At 40.9% G+C, this 17850-nt stretch overlaps 1 protein-coding gene across 3 annotated transcripts in view; it reads left to right on the top strand.

Annotated features, from left to right (window-relative positions):
- LOC143987310 (uncharacterized) overlaps positions 1-17850 on the top strand; it is a 134658-nt gene that overhangs the window by 70882 nt on the left and 45926 nt on the right. For all 3 annotated transcript variants that reach the window (XM_077485947.1, XM_077485946.1, XM_077485945.1), the window contains exons 12-13: positions 8305-8504; positions 17294-17416. In XM_077485947.1, coding sequence (XP_077342073.1) covers positions 8305-8504; positions 17294-17416 — 323 coding nt within the window. The remainder of the gene's footprint in view (positions 1-8304; positions 8505-17293; positions 17417-17850) is intronic.

Raw genomic sequence — 17850 nt, 5'->3', positions numbered from 1 at the left:
TGTGAGAACCTTACTATACCCATGGTTTCTGACCAGCTGCTTCCTCCATAGAAACCACGCTACAGCTTATATGAACAAAACAGGATCTACGAGGAGGACGTGTGGATGATTGAAAGGTCTGCCTCTTTCCATTCATAGCAAGCCCACCTGTTTATTCCCTGAAAAACACTTTGCTTTTTAGAGTGTGGCTAAGTATGTGCTGTCAGGCCTTCGAGAGGCAATCCTGCCACTTCCTTAATGCCAGTTTTTTTTTTTTTTTTAAATCTGTGCAGCAATCTTCAATGGGACTAATATGCCACAACAGCGAGGCAAGCGTCTGGCTCAAGGTTGCTGCATGGCTTCATTGATTTGAATGTCCCAGTCTGACAGAGTACCACCTGTCAACTCGAAATGCTGCATTAAATTTGCTGCGGCTGCGATGCAAAGTATCACGATCACGGCATGTGAATGGGCCCCTCTGTCTGTATAGTAGGCTTTAGGTGAATAGTTGGGGGACAGTAAAACCCAAGTCACTTGTGTGAAAAGGGCCTTGCCTTAAAGTATATAAATCCAAACATTTTTTCTGTCTTGTCCAATTAGGGATACGAGAGTTTAGAAACTAGTGCATTTTTAGCTAGTGTTCTAGGATGTTGGATGCACCTTCTTCAGCTCTGATGGGAAAAAAATCAAACGAGAATTTGCTAGCCTTCTTTGCTTCACAGAATTGTTTCCTCTTTAACCTCAATCAATATTCTTCCCTGACACTGATGCTTGAGCTGGTCTGTTTATAGCAGCTATCTAAATCTGAGTATAGCTTTGGAGGCCATACCCAGACCCCACTGGACTGTATATGCAAGATTAGTTGAAAGGTGACCTTAGTGCACTGGGCTCTGCATTGTGTCACTTTCCAGACCAGAATGTACTATGTTAGTTGCTTAGCACTTTCAAGCTCCAGAGCTGTGGCACAGATCCAGGTGTGACCCTGTCTAGAAAGACTCACTTTATGAGTAAGGCCATTCAGGCTAAAAGGACTGGGAACTACCTCACCATTTGCACTGCTGGGCATCTTTGAAATTTCCTTCCATTGCTCTAGGGACTAGGATTAAGGGACAGAGAGCTGACATAATCTGCTGAGTAGAGCGATGCTTGTGCTCAGTGCTGTTTCCTGACAGTTAGCTTGGAAGTGCCCACTGCTGTTCCTGCTCTCAGATCCATTTCCACTGCCCACCTATTCTGACCTGGTCTGTGGTAACCTGAAATTCTCATCAACCCCAGCTGCCTGGGTTTGTGATTAACTGAGGCCTTACCTCACACTGCGCCTAGTTGCATTACTGTTGCACAGATGCATTATGTCTAAGACACTGAGAGGACAGTTCCACTGCAACAGGTGCCCTTCTAGTGGTTCTAGGGGCATTTACTCATTATTCCCAGAGGGAACCAGCTAGTGTAATCTGAAACCTGGCACCCCTAATCAAAGATGAGGCTAAGTCCTTTCCATTGTCCTCTGGGACCTCCATGTCTAGCCAGGACTGCTGTTTGTACTCAGTTAATGAAGCACCCTGCTCGCAGTTTGCTCTGGCATCCTTCATACTCTGTCTCTGGCCCTCCTGAGCCCTTAAATCAAGCTAGGCCTGTGGCTTCTGTCACCATCTCTGACAGGGGGCTGTTTCAAAGCTTACTGATGCAGTGCATTCTACCCTACATATAGGATCAGCCATCTGTTCCAGGCTTTGCATCTTCTAGAGCCCCTGCAAAGACTTTTCCACTACAAACACTATGTGAGACATTCATTCATGCAGACTAAAAACACCCTGAAAGGTTCTGGACCTCACCGTGAGTGTGTCCAAACTTTTCCCTTTTAAAAGAAAATGTATAAATCCATAGTCTGTATCCACCATAGATACCCTATACACCCACTCTAACAGGTATAACACTAGGGCAGTTGAGAGCAAACACCCTCTTAGCATTGTTTCCCTCTCTTCCTTTGATTCTTGGTCCTTTTTAACACCCTCTTGCATGGAACCTGGGCTTTGGACAACACATCCAGCTAGTGTCTATGGTCTAAAAGTCCCTGGTGGTACCTCATTTGCTGGGATATCCCCATATCTGAGGCTTCAGTCTGCTTCCCTGGAACAAATGGCTTCATATTCATCAGAGGATCCCACTTTGAGTTGATTTCTTTAGTTAGACATCACTTAGATGTTGCAGGACCTTTCGTTCTGAGTCCTCCCTGTGATAGGAAAAGTGGCTGGACAACTTTGAGAGTGCTACTCCGCACTGCACTGTCTTCCAAACAATGCAATGGCATTTGGCTAGTCTCAATCTGTCGTCTGGCCCTAGAGACACCTCCAGTTGTGAAAGTGGATAGCTTTTCCTTTCTACCCTTCTGGGGTTGCAGTATAACCTACATCCCTGGCTACCCTTGTGGGGATATCTCTTGCGCCTTTTTCAGTCTGATTTCATGGATGGTACCCTTGAGTTCTTTTCCAATCTCATGCATCATATATCCTTATGTGAAATGTATATCTTTATGGACCTTTTATTTTTTTTGTCAAAAATCTTCTCCGGCAACCTGTTCTTCTGGGAACTTGTCCAGGTATTTTTTCTATTGACCACATAACATTACTGGTCTATTTCTTCCTGATCAGGTAGTTATGTTGCTTTCACAGCTTCTCTCTGGTTCAGACTTAGTGTTACTTCAGGTAGAGTAATTCCCCTTAGCAGTGATCTCTATTGTACTGTCGCTCTCCCTTGCTCATTGGCAACTTTTCGCTCGACCCCATCTGTTTTCAAATTTAAGTGTTGGGCCTCCAGGCAGTTCTGAGTTGCAGACCATTCCCAGTCCCTTCTTATGGGTCTGTCAATGGTTATTTTCCGACCCCTCAGTTGGACTATTTTTGGATGTCATAGCTGTTCTTAATTTCTGTGTGCCTCAATGGAGGAAAAAGAAAATAAGATCTTTTATCTATTATTTGGAGTCCACACCCTCCCCTCCCCCCCCCCCCCCCGTGTTTTTTGCTTTGCCCTTGGTACTGCTTTTCCATAAAACTGAGGCATAATGAGTAGAGGAGGGGTTATATATGGGCTGATTTACAGTTTTTCTGTTCACTAGTGTCCTAACATTCTGTGGCTGTAAGTATAACCCAACTGTTTATGAGTTCTTGTGTACAAAAATCTTACTTTTCCAGTAGGAGAAGTGTTGAAACCATTGTCAGTTTTGTTTTTTCTTTTTGTCTTGGTGACTAATGGTACCAGAGCAATAAGTGATAGGGAATGCAAATGTGTACAGTTACTACTGGAATAGGAAGAGAAGGGAAATCATACACAAGGTCACACAAGTTCTCTGAACTTTCTACCGCCAAGAATGCGGTGACGTACAATATTACGACGTGCCGACAAAATGAAGTTCAATGCTTCAGAGCATGTGTTGAATTGTTTCCAAGCATGTGTAGGAATTTTGCGCGTAGGAATTGGTACAGTCAATCCAAATTTCCGATCGGAACTTTTTCCAGCCGTAAAATTGAGAACCTGCTCTCAATCTTTTGCTGGTGGGAATTCCGCCAGCAAAAGTCCGATGGAGCATACACACGGTCAGAATTTCCGACCAAAAGCTCACATTGGACTTTTGCTGGCAGAATTTCCAATCGTGTGTATGGGGCATTAGTTCCCACTTTGTCTCCAGATTGGATGTAGCCTAATTGAACAAAGACAGCAATCGGTGTGTTTTATCCACTCCTTACTCCCAAAATGTAAAAAAATAATGTTAGACTAGGCATGAGGAAAAGTGAGAGTTTACACTAGCCTGTCATTTCAGTGAAAATCAGGAAACTGCAGTGAAATGTTATCATTTGCGTTAATGCATTGAAGTCAACTGGAAGGTAGTTGCAGGTGCAATTGGCTTCAAATAGTTCCAGAAGTGCTTTTAAACTAACCTGGAACTGTTATTATACTCCTCATTGTTTTACATTTTGTTTCTCAGCCAGAGTTTAGGTTGGGCTGGTATCTTTATTCAACCAACTATATAACTATGTAAAATAAAATATTTACTGCAACAGTACTTAAAAAACATTCAACATAGTAAAAGGAAGAAAAAAAAACTATAATGATTAATTAGGGGGATATTTATAAAGTAGTGAATGTGACTTTCATAAAACATTCACTGGAAGTGAACCAATCTTGGTAATTTAAAGCAACTGCACTAAATTTATTTGCAATAAGGCTTGATTCACACTATTTGCAGCTCGCAGCAGGGAGTCCGGTGCATCCACATTCTCCTGTCATGCGAATTGGATGCAGGGCATAAGTGTGAACCCAGCCTTAATGGGCGGTGATCGTTTTAATTATGCTCCTAAATGAAATTAACGCAATTACCCTAAATGCACCCACCTGAACCTCAAAACCACACCTTTCAAATGAAGAAAAAAACAGTAGAATGTTATTTTTTGTTTTACAAGTACATTTCTCCTAAGCAGCTCAGAACTGGAAATTTTCCTTTTTGTTTTTTACCTTTTCATGGAATTCTTCAGTTCTTTTGTTAAATTTGTTTTTTAACATTAGTTTTAATTAGCTTAATTATTGACTATTTAATGACTATTTAATATTTAATTATTAGCTAGATAAGCAGGATTATTGTAACAATAAGGCCATGTCACATTAAAATAATATGTATCAGTAAGATCCCTGCTGTGTGCTGCATTATGTTGAGTCTGCTTTCCTCTAATTATCCAAATTGTACAGTAGATTGCAGATCCTCCAGTTTGTGCAAAGTTGTCACTTTTCTCCTGCAGCTAAAGCCTCTCTGGAGATGATTAAATGTGCAACGTATTGATTCTTTTAGAACTTTCCATCATTGCGTTGTACATTTCTTCTGTGTGCTGATGTCTCTCCAGAGACTTAGCCATGAATGCCATTGCTGTTAAGGTAAAGGAATTGCCTGCTGTAACTCCATTAAGTGCTGAAACATGAAGATCTTCAATAATGCATTATTTACCAGTGCATGACATAGTCAAGTGGTAAAACATGTCCATGTAATGACATAACCAGCTAGTTTTTTCCTCTAGATTTTCAGTGCCATTTGAATATGTTGTTTTTAAAGGCCAACAAAAGTCAAACTCTATAAAGTTCTGAAAAAAAGGTCCTAATCTGTGAAGAATGCAATATTGTACTTTGCTACATAATCCAGAACACATGGTGCCATGCACTTATGCCAGACATTATTGTGTGTCCCTGAAATGAGGAAGTGGCAAATTGTAACCATTAAACACATTTTATGGTGAAATAAAAAAAACATGAAGTTTATTAAAAGAGAAGTATGGGGGTTTAAAAAAAACACATTTACAGTATACTCACCTAGGTGGATACAGCATTGATCAGATGCTCCATCTGTTCCCAACTGGCTCTGTACCGCTGATTGCTCAGTTCTTGGTCTTCATTGAGCAGAGAGACAGTGGCTATCAGTCACTGGCTCTCTCCTCTGCCCCTCCAGCGCTCACTGGACTGTGGAGGGGACAGGAGTGGCTGGTCCCAGTGGCTCACTGAAATGCTGAGCCAGCTGTCAGTTCAGGCATCTGGGTGGATCCCGACTGTAGTCAGAATCGATCCAGCACCTGGACAGGTTGAGTGACCTTAGCCAACAGCAGAGTTTAGCCAGCTATCAGCTGAAAATGGGTCAGAGAAGTACAGAATTAACTGCACTCTTGATCCATAGGAGAAATAAGGCCAAAAAGCTTTTGCCATGCTTCTTCTTTAAACCAGATTACTCCGACCTATTCTTAGTGTAGCACTAACCCCCGAAGGAGCTGCTGGAATTTAATTTGGGCCTGCATTCTGCTAATAAACCCCCCTGAATTCTCTCAGTCCCCTTGACACAGCTGTGGTGCAATACAGTACAGTACAATATAATATAATACTATATACCTGTATTGTAACCTCAGGATCTACTGGCTCCACCTGCTGGATAACGAAAAATGTTTTACTGTGAATATGTTTCAAAAGGTGCTTACAGTAATTGTGCTGTCATCCCAACATAGAACGACAGCACAATGGAATATTAAATATATATATATATATATATATATATATATATATATATATATATATATATATACCTGGGAACTCCCCCTACTTTTAAAGCTATATGTGAGATCTCACTTTAAGTACTTAGTGTTTGATCTTCTTGTCTTCGCTGGCTAAAGTAACTCCTTTTGATTTGTAATCCACAGATTAAAGTAAGTTAAGTTGAGGCAAAGGTGCTCCTGGTGTGATTTCAGTAACTATGTTACAAGGCTCAGAACTTCAGAGTAGATAGGCCTCAAGTCTGCTCAGTGTCAGTTGCTCTGCTCCTCCTCCATGGAACTATAAATCCCAGTGAGGCCTGTGTATGAGTCTAACTGAGTGTGAAAGTTAACAAGCTGTGGGCCGCAACCCGCTCAGCAACTGGATCAGAACTCCGTGTAATAGCTCTGGTCCGGTGATTGCAGCTTGCTTCTCCGTCAACTGGCTCCGTCACTCCGTTCCGCTATGCCGAGTAAACCTGGTCCTCCAATGCTCAAAACGGCTGTCTCTGGATTTCTCCAATCCGGTCACTGTGTCTCCGACACCGTCAGGTCATGCACACAAACTGTAGGAGTTGCGCTCTGTGCTGGCTGTAGCCCCGTTCTCATGGGAGGCCTCCTCACAGATCCTCACAGGCAGGCCACGCAATCCCAAGAGACCTAAAATGGCAGCGCAGGTTCCTTTTATGTCCTACCCAGCATGCACTGCGAGAGAAAGTATTCATGGGTAGGTCATCAATCTTCCTGGGTAAAAGGGTCAACCTTCTAATCAAAACAACAGTCACTCCCTGTCTATGTATTTTGTGCTTTCTTCAAAGCAATAAACATTCAAGTTCAGTACCAGTAATTGGCCGCTAGATGGTGCCAAATACTAAGCCAAAGAAATGTCCATAGACTTGTGATTGTAGCATGAAAACACCAATATACCCACCAATGCAACTCGACTGTGCCCACCAATGAAGCATGACCTGTGCTCACCAATGCAACTCGCCTGTGCCCACCAATGCAGGGTGACCTGTGAAGAAGATAAGGAAGAGCGGCCGTCCGGATCACAGAGCGAGGATTGTCCGCTGTAACAGCTTTTATTTGAATTGCTGTGCGCTCGCCATCACATACAGTCCCACCTCCTTGCCCGACTACTTTGATGACGTCAAATGTCGCAGCATTGGTCTAGTGTTCTGTCTATCAAATTAGCCGGCTAGGAGGCGGTACTGTATGTGACGGCAAACGCACAGCAACTTAAATGAAAGCTGTTACAGTGAGCAATCCCCACTCTGTGATCTGGTCAGCCTCTCTCCTCTTCCTCCCCTCTCTCTTCCTCCAGGAGAACAGCTCCCATTCAACTCTGCCTGCCGGTGTCCTATCATATATGGTCCCCCATCGGATAGTGTCCGCTGTGTACTGCGCATGCGCATGCGCATGCGCAGTACACAGCAACACAGATTCCTAAAATAGCCACATGCGCAGTACGGGGCGGACACTATATGATGGCAGGACACTATTTGCCAGAACAACGGCGGTGCTACCCCCCCCCCCCTCCCCGAGGCAGCCCACATTTCCCAGCAATTATTTTCTACTCGCCAAATGCGAGCAGGCAGGTGGAAATTTATTTATATATATATATATATATATATGTGTATATATATATATATATATATATATATATATATATATATATGTATATGTATATATATATATATATATATATATGTATATGTATATATATATATATATATATATATATATATATATGTATATGTATATATATATATATATATATATATGTATATGTATATGTATATATATATATATATATATATATGTATATATGTATATATATATATATATATATATATATATATATATATATATATATATATATATATATATATATATATATATATATATATATATATATATATATGTATATGTATATGTATATGTATATGTATATATATGTATGTATATATATATATATATGTATATATGTATATATGTATATATATGTATATATGTATATATGTATATATATGTATATATATATATATATATATATATATATATGTATATATATATATATATATATGTATATATATATATGTATATAATTTAAAATGCTTGGGGTTTGCATCTCATGTACAGTTCTATTTGGACATTAGTGTAAAAACTCAGAAGACCTTGGATTTGCCCGGATACTTCACAACTGCACATATTGCCATGATGGTATGTAGGCTGTTCTAAGATGTTTTTTTTTTTTTTTTTTTTTATATAGAGCGGGGTGATTTCACTGGATGAAGAGAATCCATTAACACAGGCCCTTCTAAAATATAAGGATGCCCTCTCTTTGGATCTGCACAACTGGCAGTATAATTTTCATGTGGGAAGACATTTGTTGCTACAGAAACAGACCAGTCAGGCGCTAATGATCTTACAGAATGCCTTGGCACTCCGACCAGCATCACCCATCGCCAGGTTGCATTGTGTTTGCTTTCTTTTTTGCAAGATGTTATTGTTTATTGCCTGTAGTATTATATTGTTTGATCTCAGATTTTAAATGACCAGGTTTTGAAGACACTGACACTGACACTTTTCATCTTAAATTTATTAGAACCCAAAGAAACCTGATTTCATATACAATTTAAATCTCTTGACATAGTACCGGTGAACTAACACACATATACAAATGAAAAAAGTGAAAAACAATATTTATTTCACTGACAACAGGTGACAGGTTACAGAATATAGTAGTCTCAGGTCTTACTTGGATCCTGTCCATCTCTGTAAGACAGCCAAACCTTCAGATATCACTGCAGGCTGCTGAATTTTGATGGTCTTACAGCTCTCTGCACACTTTCGTTTCCTTGTCTTATGATGTAAAAAGCAAAACCTCAGCAGTAATGTCTATTCCAAATCTGGATTCTATCTGACGGCAGGGAGGGAGGTTATAAGGTCACTCAGCACAGTTGCCTTTACACTTCGTTAGTCGCTTTTCTTTTTTGCTTTTACCTTCATCTCTTTCACCCATGTACTGACATTTCTATCAGTATTGTCAATTGTGCAACCAAAACAATGCCTTAAAAACCACATCCCCATTACACAAGACAATGCTGTCATTTCAAACATCTCATGACAAGACAAACAATCCTATAGCTATTGCAAGTTTAAAGTGGAACTTCAATGTACATATTCCACTCGACGTACGTATATCTGTAGGCTTTGTTTTCCCATATGAAGAAGACATCATCATCCCACTTTCTCTCCCAAGGGCAGGGGTGATCACTTTCAACTATGAATGTGAGCAGTGCCAATGTAGAAAAAAACCTCCCAAGAGCCTTATGACTGGCTATCCCTTTAAACATGGACTATCTCACAGCAGCATATATACCCTGAACAAGACACACACTGCCCTTAACCCACCTAAAATTGTGGAGCTATGGCGCTTGATCTCCCAGTTTAAAAGAGAAGTACAGTAGTACCTTGGATTACAAGCATAATTCGTTCCATTCGTTCCAGAAGAATGCTTGTAATTCAAAGCACTCATATATCAAAGCGAGTTTGCCCATAGGAATCAATGGAAACTCAGATAATTAGTTCCAGTGTCAAGGCTAGTGTATGCAGTACCGCATGTGGCCAGAGGTGGGGGGGTCGCCGGAGACACTCTGAAACACTCTGAAATGCTTGGTGACATTCATGCCGCGTACACACGACTGGACTTTCTGGCAGAATAGGTCGCAATCATTCTGGGATCACTCCGGAATCATTCCGATGGATATTCCGATCGTGTGTGGGATTTTCTTTAAAAAATTCAGACGGACCTAGAAATAGAACATGTTTCAAATCTGTCCAACGGACTCAATTCCTATCGGGAAAACCATTCTTCTGTATGCTGGTCCGACGGACCAAATACGACGCAAGGACAGCTATTGGCTATGGGCTATTGAACTTCCTTTTCTAGTCCGTCAACATGTTCAAAACGAATGGACTTTCAAACGGACTTTGGTCCGTTCGTGTGTGGGCAAGTCCGTTCGTTCGAAATTCCGTCGTAACTCAATTGGAGATGCTCGGAGACATGCAGAGACACTCGGAGACACTCAGAAACGGACAACACTTGCAAACCGAGCCAGGATTTATTTATTTTTTTAAATGGCTCTTATTGCAAAATGCTTGTAAACTGCATTTTTCGCAATCCGAGGTTTTACTGTATGGCCAAAGCTGTTTTGGCTATACTTCTTATGTGGGTCACAGGAGTGCTCTCCTGTGACCCAGAATCAGTTGACAGAGGGCTTAAGCCATTGGCTGACATCACACTCTGGCTCCAGACTCTGGAGGGGTTCTGATTATAATGTTGGGATCCACCCGGATGCCTTTCAGGTAGCTGGATCTTAGTGTGCTTCTGAGAGCCTGAGCCAACCAATTCCATCCCTTCTCCTGACAGTGCTCAAGTGGTCACTGGAAAGGCAGAGAGCAGTTACTGATAGTTACCGCTCTGTTTTTTTTTTTTTTATATATTTATTTATTGGTGTGCATCAAAATAACACAACAAGATTATATCAATGGGTACAAATAGGCCACAAAGAACAGTCATCTACAAAATTAGAAAACCATAAATCAAGAGTGTATAGAAGACTGCACTACAATAAAAATTAGTCACTAGCACCACTAAAGCTTATTGAATCCCATATACATACACCTTAATTAAAATAGCAGCTAGTGAAAAGAGTTCAGGTGGAGTACAAGCTTCAGAACCTGTACACATGGCCTCCGAACACTGGTACCCATGGTATCAACACACACCAGAAAACTTTTTTTTTCTTTTTTTTTTTTCTCTTTTTTTTTTTTTAACATCTCCCTAGACAGGGTGTGGGAGGGAAGTTTGAAGTTTGAATACGACATCTGTTAGCTATTATATTATATTATATAATTTATATTATATTTTTTACACCTGTGACTATAATAGACCAACTAGAAATGCACAATATAGCATTACAGAGATACACGCTTGCTCCTGATGAGTGACATCAAGTCATGAAAAACGTTGAGCTAACAGATGTCGTGTTCAAATCTCATACTTCATCCTGCCACGTCATTGTAGATGCTGTTCATGCATTATGTATTTGACTATATTCTAATCATGTGCTATCCTGTTTTGTTTTGTTTTCTATATGTATCATGCGCCATCCATTTTTTGGATTATTTATGTATTATTGTACGAAACATATATATATCAATATATATGTATATCAATTTTCTATCTAACATGAGTTATGAGACAAATGTCCTACTCCTTATCATATATTATAGATATGTTAATTATAATGCCACACAACCTTTTACCCTCCGCGTACTTTATTTAAAGTCCCGACCCTTTGTTCCCTTATGTACATCTTTATATTTAACTCTTTATACTTCACATTTGTAGCTGTTTGCACAAACCTTTACATTATTGCATGCTTTGAAGACAGCATTTTATTACTCATGTGTTTGGGCCTCATTCACACGAGTGTACTACAGCATACATGCATGTGGGGGCCAAACAGGGATGCACAGGTGTTGAGTACATTCCCATGCAGGCAGTCCTATTCATGTTAATTAAGATGCAGGGACTGCACGGCCATTGTTCCCACGTTGGCAGCCATACGAGTGCTGGTGCACGGCCCTGAATACACACTGTCTGTGTTTGGGGTCATACACCTGCACCTGTATGGATGTCAAATTGGGAGCAGCCACTCCACCCAAATTGATATGAATGGCACTGCCTGCATGGAGATGCACACAATACCTGTGCATCCTCATGCGTTTAAACATGGCCCACACACGGATGTAAGCTGTAGTTTGCCCAAGAGAATCCTTGAGCCCCGTACACACGAGAGGACTTATGTCCGACAGACTTCCGAAGGAGTTCCGTCGGAGTTCTGCCGGAGTTCCGACAGAGTTCTGACGGACTTTTCGGCTGAGCGGACTTGGCCACACACAATCACACTAAACTCAGACGGATTCGAACGTGATGACGTACGACTGGATTCGAATAAGGAAGTTCATAGCCAGTAGCCATTAGCTGCCCTAGCGTCGGTTTTAGTCCGTCGGAATAGCATACACACGAGCAAATTTTTCGAAGGGACCGGGTCCGGCGGAGTTCCTTTGGAAAAATTTGAAGCATGTTCCATATTCTAAGGTCCTTCGGACTTTGGCGAGTCAAAAGTCCCTTGCAGCCCACAAACGATCGAATAGTCTGACGGAATCAGTCCCTCGGACTTTGGATGTTCAAAAGTCCGCTCGTGTGTACGGGGCTTAAGAGTCCTAATACTAAAAAAAGAAATAATATTTTATATTAATTTCCTTACTAACCTGAAAACCCTTTATGTATCAGAGCTTCTCAAACACCCCCCTCTCCTTCTTTGCAATATAAATCAGTGGGAGGACACTTGTGCTGAGGGATGTGGCTATAACTCAGCTCTACCATCAGCAAGCACTGCAGTGTAAAGGCTGGAAGCAGCATTTTTACTGAGAGGGAAAATGTATTTAAAAAAATTGTTAGCAAAAATCGGTCACAAAGCATAATATATTGTTATAACAAGACTAAAAAATTATATAAAAAAAGTGATTTGAATAAACAAGAGTACAAAAGATAACAAGGAGCAGTTGGGCCATAACTTTAATTGTGTACACATTGATGGAGACAGTCAGTTCAGCCAAGAGATCTGCGGGCATTGGGATTGTTTGGGTGTATTGGCATTTTCCTTAATTAGTTGTCTCTGTATAAATCAATAAGAATGGAATGACAATGCTTTTCAAATTACAATCACATCTCATGCATTTCTCAGACTTATCTAAAATGTAAGTCATTGTAATATTTAAAATCATTCTAAAATTATTATTTTTTCTCTTTAAAAACACGAGCATGTTATACCTACCTGCTCAGTGCAATGGTTTTGCACAGAGCATCCCCGACCCTCCTTTTCTTGGCTTTTCTGCTGGCGCTCCTGGCTCCATCCCCTCCACCAAGTGCTCCCATAGCAAGCCACTTGCTTATGAGGGCACACGTGCGTGCTCCCTTCTGAGTTCCGCTCTGTGTGTCCATTGACACATAGAGCTGCCTCGGCCCCGCCCCCTTGCTCTGCTCTCACTGGCTGGGATTGAGAGCAGCAGGAGCCAATGGCTCTCTCTGCTGCTTCTCTGTCTAATGAGGAGAAAGAGAGCTGAGAGAGCTGCTGCTCGAATGCACATTGCTGGATTGGGGTCAGGTAAATATAAGGTGGGGTTGGGGGGGACTGCATGCAGAAGGTTTTTTAACCTAATGCATGGAATGGGATACGGGGTCAGGCTCAAAGACCAGTTGCTATAGCAGTAGCGGGACTACTACCGACCAGCAGGATAGGTACACAGGCAGTCATCATGGCAGATGACACAGGCTCATCTGAAGTGTGGAGTCTAAGTACTAACCAGTGTTCACCAGAGCTTCTGATGGTGGAGATGGATTTTTCTGCATGTTAGTACCAGGTCGTTATTCTCAGGATCACCACACCAGGAGGTGAATAAGCTGGGATCCAGAAGTGGATAGCAGTTAAGGATCAGACAAAATCATAGTCAATAAACAAGCCAAAGGTCAGTAACGAGTAGTTGCAGGTTGGGATCAGGCAGAAGCGTAGTTGAGAAACAAGCCAAGGGTTGCTAATGAGTGGTAGCACAATATGGATGGCAGCAGGGAAGATGAGAGCGAGATACTGGCTGAAGACAGCACAATAACTTGGCAAACAGGAAGTTCAGAGACATGGCTTAAATCAGGAAGTTCATGGCAAGAGTTCAAGGTTCTGCGGAAGTCAAGGCACAAGGCAGGGTCATCCAATGGATCAGACAGAGTGCTATCCAGCATCTCAAGTAGCTCAGTGAGAAGAGTAAGACACAGCAAAGGTCCCAGGTACACGTCCAGGTCCTGACAGAATGCATTAAGGAACAAACCTTCTGCCTTTACAACCACTATAAAGATGCTGCATTTTACTTGCTTTAACTAGTTTCCGAGCAGCTGCTGCCGTTGTACTGGCTCCCCTGTGTGAATCACCGTCATTGTACATCGGTCGCGCGTGGGGACGCACACCCGCCGTCCGCGAGACGATCGGATTTGTTCCAGAACCAATCAGTCTCCAGGCCCAGGCCGATAATTTCTGGCCTGCACCTGGTGATCGGTTCTGGGGAATGGCAGACTGTCTATATTACACAGGCAGAGGAAATTATGTAATCTCCCCTCGTGGAGCCCTTTTGGGTTCCAGCTCGAGAGGGGAAGACATCTACTGTGAGTACACCGACACTATACTGTACACCAGTACACATAGGCACACTTTTTACCCCTTGATCACCCCCTTATCCCCCCCTTTCACTCCCTATTACTGTGTTACCAAGTGCAGTTTTGTTTTTGTTTTCTGACTTTTATTCGCTGTTCTTCACCGAAGATCTGTCCAGATCTATTAAGGACCAAAGCTATTTATACACTGGTCAATTTATTACCGCAAATCCCCATTTGACCCTTGCCAGAGAATTTGCCTGGAAACCTATTATGGTTCCCAAGACCTTTCTGGGCCGATCCCCCCTCACGAGCATTACTAGAAAGGTTGAGTTATGTTCTCTGCTGACCATGACACGATACGAGCATATCTTGGGGTTCAAGCATTTCAATGACAATGATCTCTGTCGTCCTTGGGGGGGGGGGCCTGAATATGATTGGATCCACAAAATTTGGCCCCTCGTAAACCACTTCAACCAACAGTTTGCTGCCTTGTTTATTCCTGATCAAGTTGTCTGTGTTGATAAGTCCCTGATTACATTTTCTGGCCACTTGTCTTTCAAACATTATCTCCCCAGCAAGCGTGCCAGATATGGGGTCAAGATGTATAAGCTCTGTGGCAGGGCAACAGGCTATACATATATTTTAATGGTTTAAGAGGGAAAAGATAGCACCGTGGAACCCCCCAACTGCCCAGACTACATAGGGAGCAGAATGTTTGGGACTTGGTGTCACCCTTATTTGGAAAGGGCTACCACTTGTACATGGACAATTATTACATGGTTATACCAGAATGATGCCTAAAGCCTAGCAGCTAATTGGTCACTAGACTAGTACCCTCCCCCACCTTCTTCCATGGTTTTCTCTTGCTCTCCTGTCCCACCGGGAACCCGAGAATGCAGCTGGGGGTTCCGCCAGCTGACCATAGAGCTGATCGCAGACTAAAATGACTCCAATCATCTCTATGGTCTAAGAAACCAGAACTTCGGTTTTGCCTGATATAAACAGCTCCATTGGGAAATTGGGAAAGCATCTTATCACATCAATCCTGGTGTGGTCATATGCTTTGAGGTGATCAAATGCTCTGAGAGATCTAGTCTAATAGACCTCAAATTTTTCAAAAAAGAGTACCTGCCTACATATTGCTATCAAAGGGGATATTTAAAATCCCTGTGTTAACAATAGAAATGATGGAAAAAAATGAAAAGGAGAATATAAAAATAAAAAGCAAAGTTAATATTTAAAAAAAACGTTAAAATAAATTAAAGCACCCCTTTCCCCCCATGTATGCGCGCAAAGGTGAATGCAAGTGTCGTTCTCGTATGTAAACATCAATTGCACCATGCATGTGAGTTATCATCACAAACATCAGATCGAGGGCAGTAATTCTAGCAGTAGACCACCTCTGTAAATCTAAAGTGGTAACTTGTAAACATGTATATATTTTTTCGCTGCTGTGTGCGTAATTTTAAAGCATGTCATGTTTGGTATCTATGTACTTGGCTTAAAATCATCTTTTATATTTCACCAAACATTTGGGCAATATAGATGTGTTTTTGTGCATTAAAATTAAAAAAGGTGTTTTTCCCCCCAAAAATTGTGTTTGAAAAATTGCTGCACAAATACGTTGTGAAAAGAAAAATAGCAACACACACCAATTTGATCTGTAGGGCCTCTCTGCTTTAAAAAAATATATATAATGTTTGGGGGTTCAAAGTAATTTTCTAGCAAAAAAATTTTAATTCAAGTGGTTAGAAGAGTGGGTGGTGTGTGGCATAAGCTTCTAATGTTGGGCATAAAATGCCATATAAGTTCAACCCCCCCCCCCCCAAATGACCCCTTTTTGGAAAGTAGACACCCCAAGCTATTTGCTAAGAGGCATGTTGAGTCCATGGGATATTTTATATTTTCGGGAAAATTAAAAAAAATTTTTTTACAAAGTTATCACTAAATGACATATTGCTCACACTTGGCATAGGCATACTTTGTGGGAGCCTAGCCGCATACAGGACCCCGAAAACCAATCACCGCCTTCAGGCTTTCTAAGGGTGTAAATTTTTGATTGAACTCCTCACTACTTATTACAGTTTAGGAGGCCATGAAATGCCAAGATAGCAAACCCCACCCCACTCCCCCAAATGACCCCAAAAGAAAGCTCTATTTGTGAAAAAAAGGACACAAATTTAGTTTGAGTACAGCATTGCATGCCCGCGCAATTGGCAGTTAAAGCAGCGCAGTGCCAAATTGTAAAAAGTGCTCTGGTCATTAGGGGCAAATCCTTCCGGTCCTTACGTGGTTAAAGATGGCCATACATGAAGGGAATTTTGCAGATTCCTGGCAAAAAATCTTTCAGTTATGGCCAGCTTAAGTCTAATGCTCATGTACACTAACCTTTACCATAATCCTAGCGCAAATGGTAAAAAAAATGAAAAATTTGTCATTCCAATAAATAGCACATTTAAATGGCCTTAATCAACAGAGAATTACAAAAAGCAGTGCTGAGATGTAAACTGCAATAACTTCTAGCAATCAGTGTCATTTCAAACTAATTTTAGTTGGAGTCATCATATCATTGGATTGGCATTTGTTACTATAAGTTACTACACTTTGCGTGTTTATAATTTTTCTTTACACAGTGTTATTGAATAAATATGCCTGTATTCAGATAATCTTTATTGACATTTTAAAATGTTTTATTTTTTTACAGGTTTTTCTAAATGTTAACTACATCCCCCTTCTGACATACACTAGGCACCTCTGCCCTATATTAGCCCTACCTTTTTTAAGTACTGTAGATGAGTAGGTTTTATGCTGTAAAATAGTCTATAATGGGCTAAAACATCAACATAAAAAGGTACTTAATGTCATTATTGTTATTTTACATTATGTGAGCTGCTGGAACATATGATTTCATTTTAGCTTAAATTATTGTATGAACATTTAATATAATTTATTATGTCAAATAACACATCCCCATCCGGTTTAGGTGCTATGTTGGATTAGCTATCCTAGAGCAGGATGGTGGCCCTGGTGCAAGAACACAAGAGTCAGTAACTTATCTACAGCAAGGCATGGAAAAGTTTCTTAATGATCTTCTTACACAAGAAGGGTAAGGTCAAATGAATTCTACATCATTTGGAATATGTGCCTATATACCCATTAAAGGCTAAAGCAAGTAAAAGCTGATGCCAGGACAATATTAAAGAATGAGGAAATACATATGTATTTATTTTTATTACAGGTACTTATATAGTGCTGTCAATTTAGGTAGCGCTTTACATATACATTATTTCATAAAAGTGAGTACACCCCTCACATTTTTGTAAATATTTTATTATATCTTTTCATGTGACAACAGTGAAGAAATTACAGTTTGCTACAATATTACCACAATACTACCACGCTTTTAACCCCCAGATAGCGGCAGAATAAAGGGTTAAATGCGACCGTGTAGCGCCGCTGCCAATGACTGTTCACTTTGCAAGGGAAGTTGTACTTTGCAAGGGATTTTCCCCAGAGTTTACTGAATGAGATGAAGATCTG

Source organism: Lithobates pipiens, unplaced genomic scaffold (assembly GCF_037356315.1).
Source record: "Lithobates pipiens isolate NorthernLeopardFrog02 unplaced genomic scaffold, aLitPip1_a1.2 Scaffold_18, whole genome shotgun sequence".
In the NCBI taxonomy this organism is placed as follows: Eukaryota; Metazoa; Chordata; class Amphibia; order Anura; family Ranidae; genus Lithobates; species Lithobates pipiens.
The sequence above is the reverse complement of the archived record's forward strand: the minus strand, read 5'-3'. Positions and strand labels throughout refer to the sequence as shown.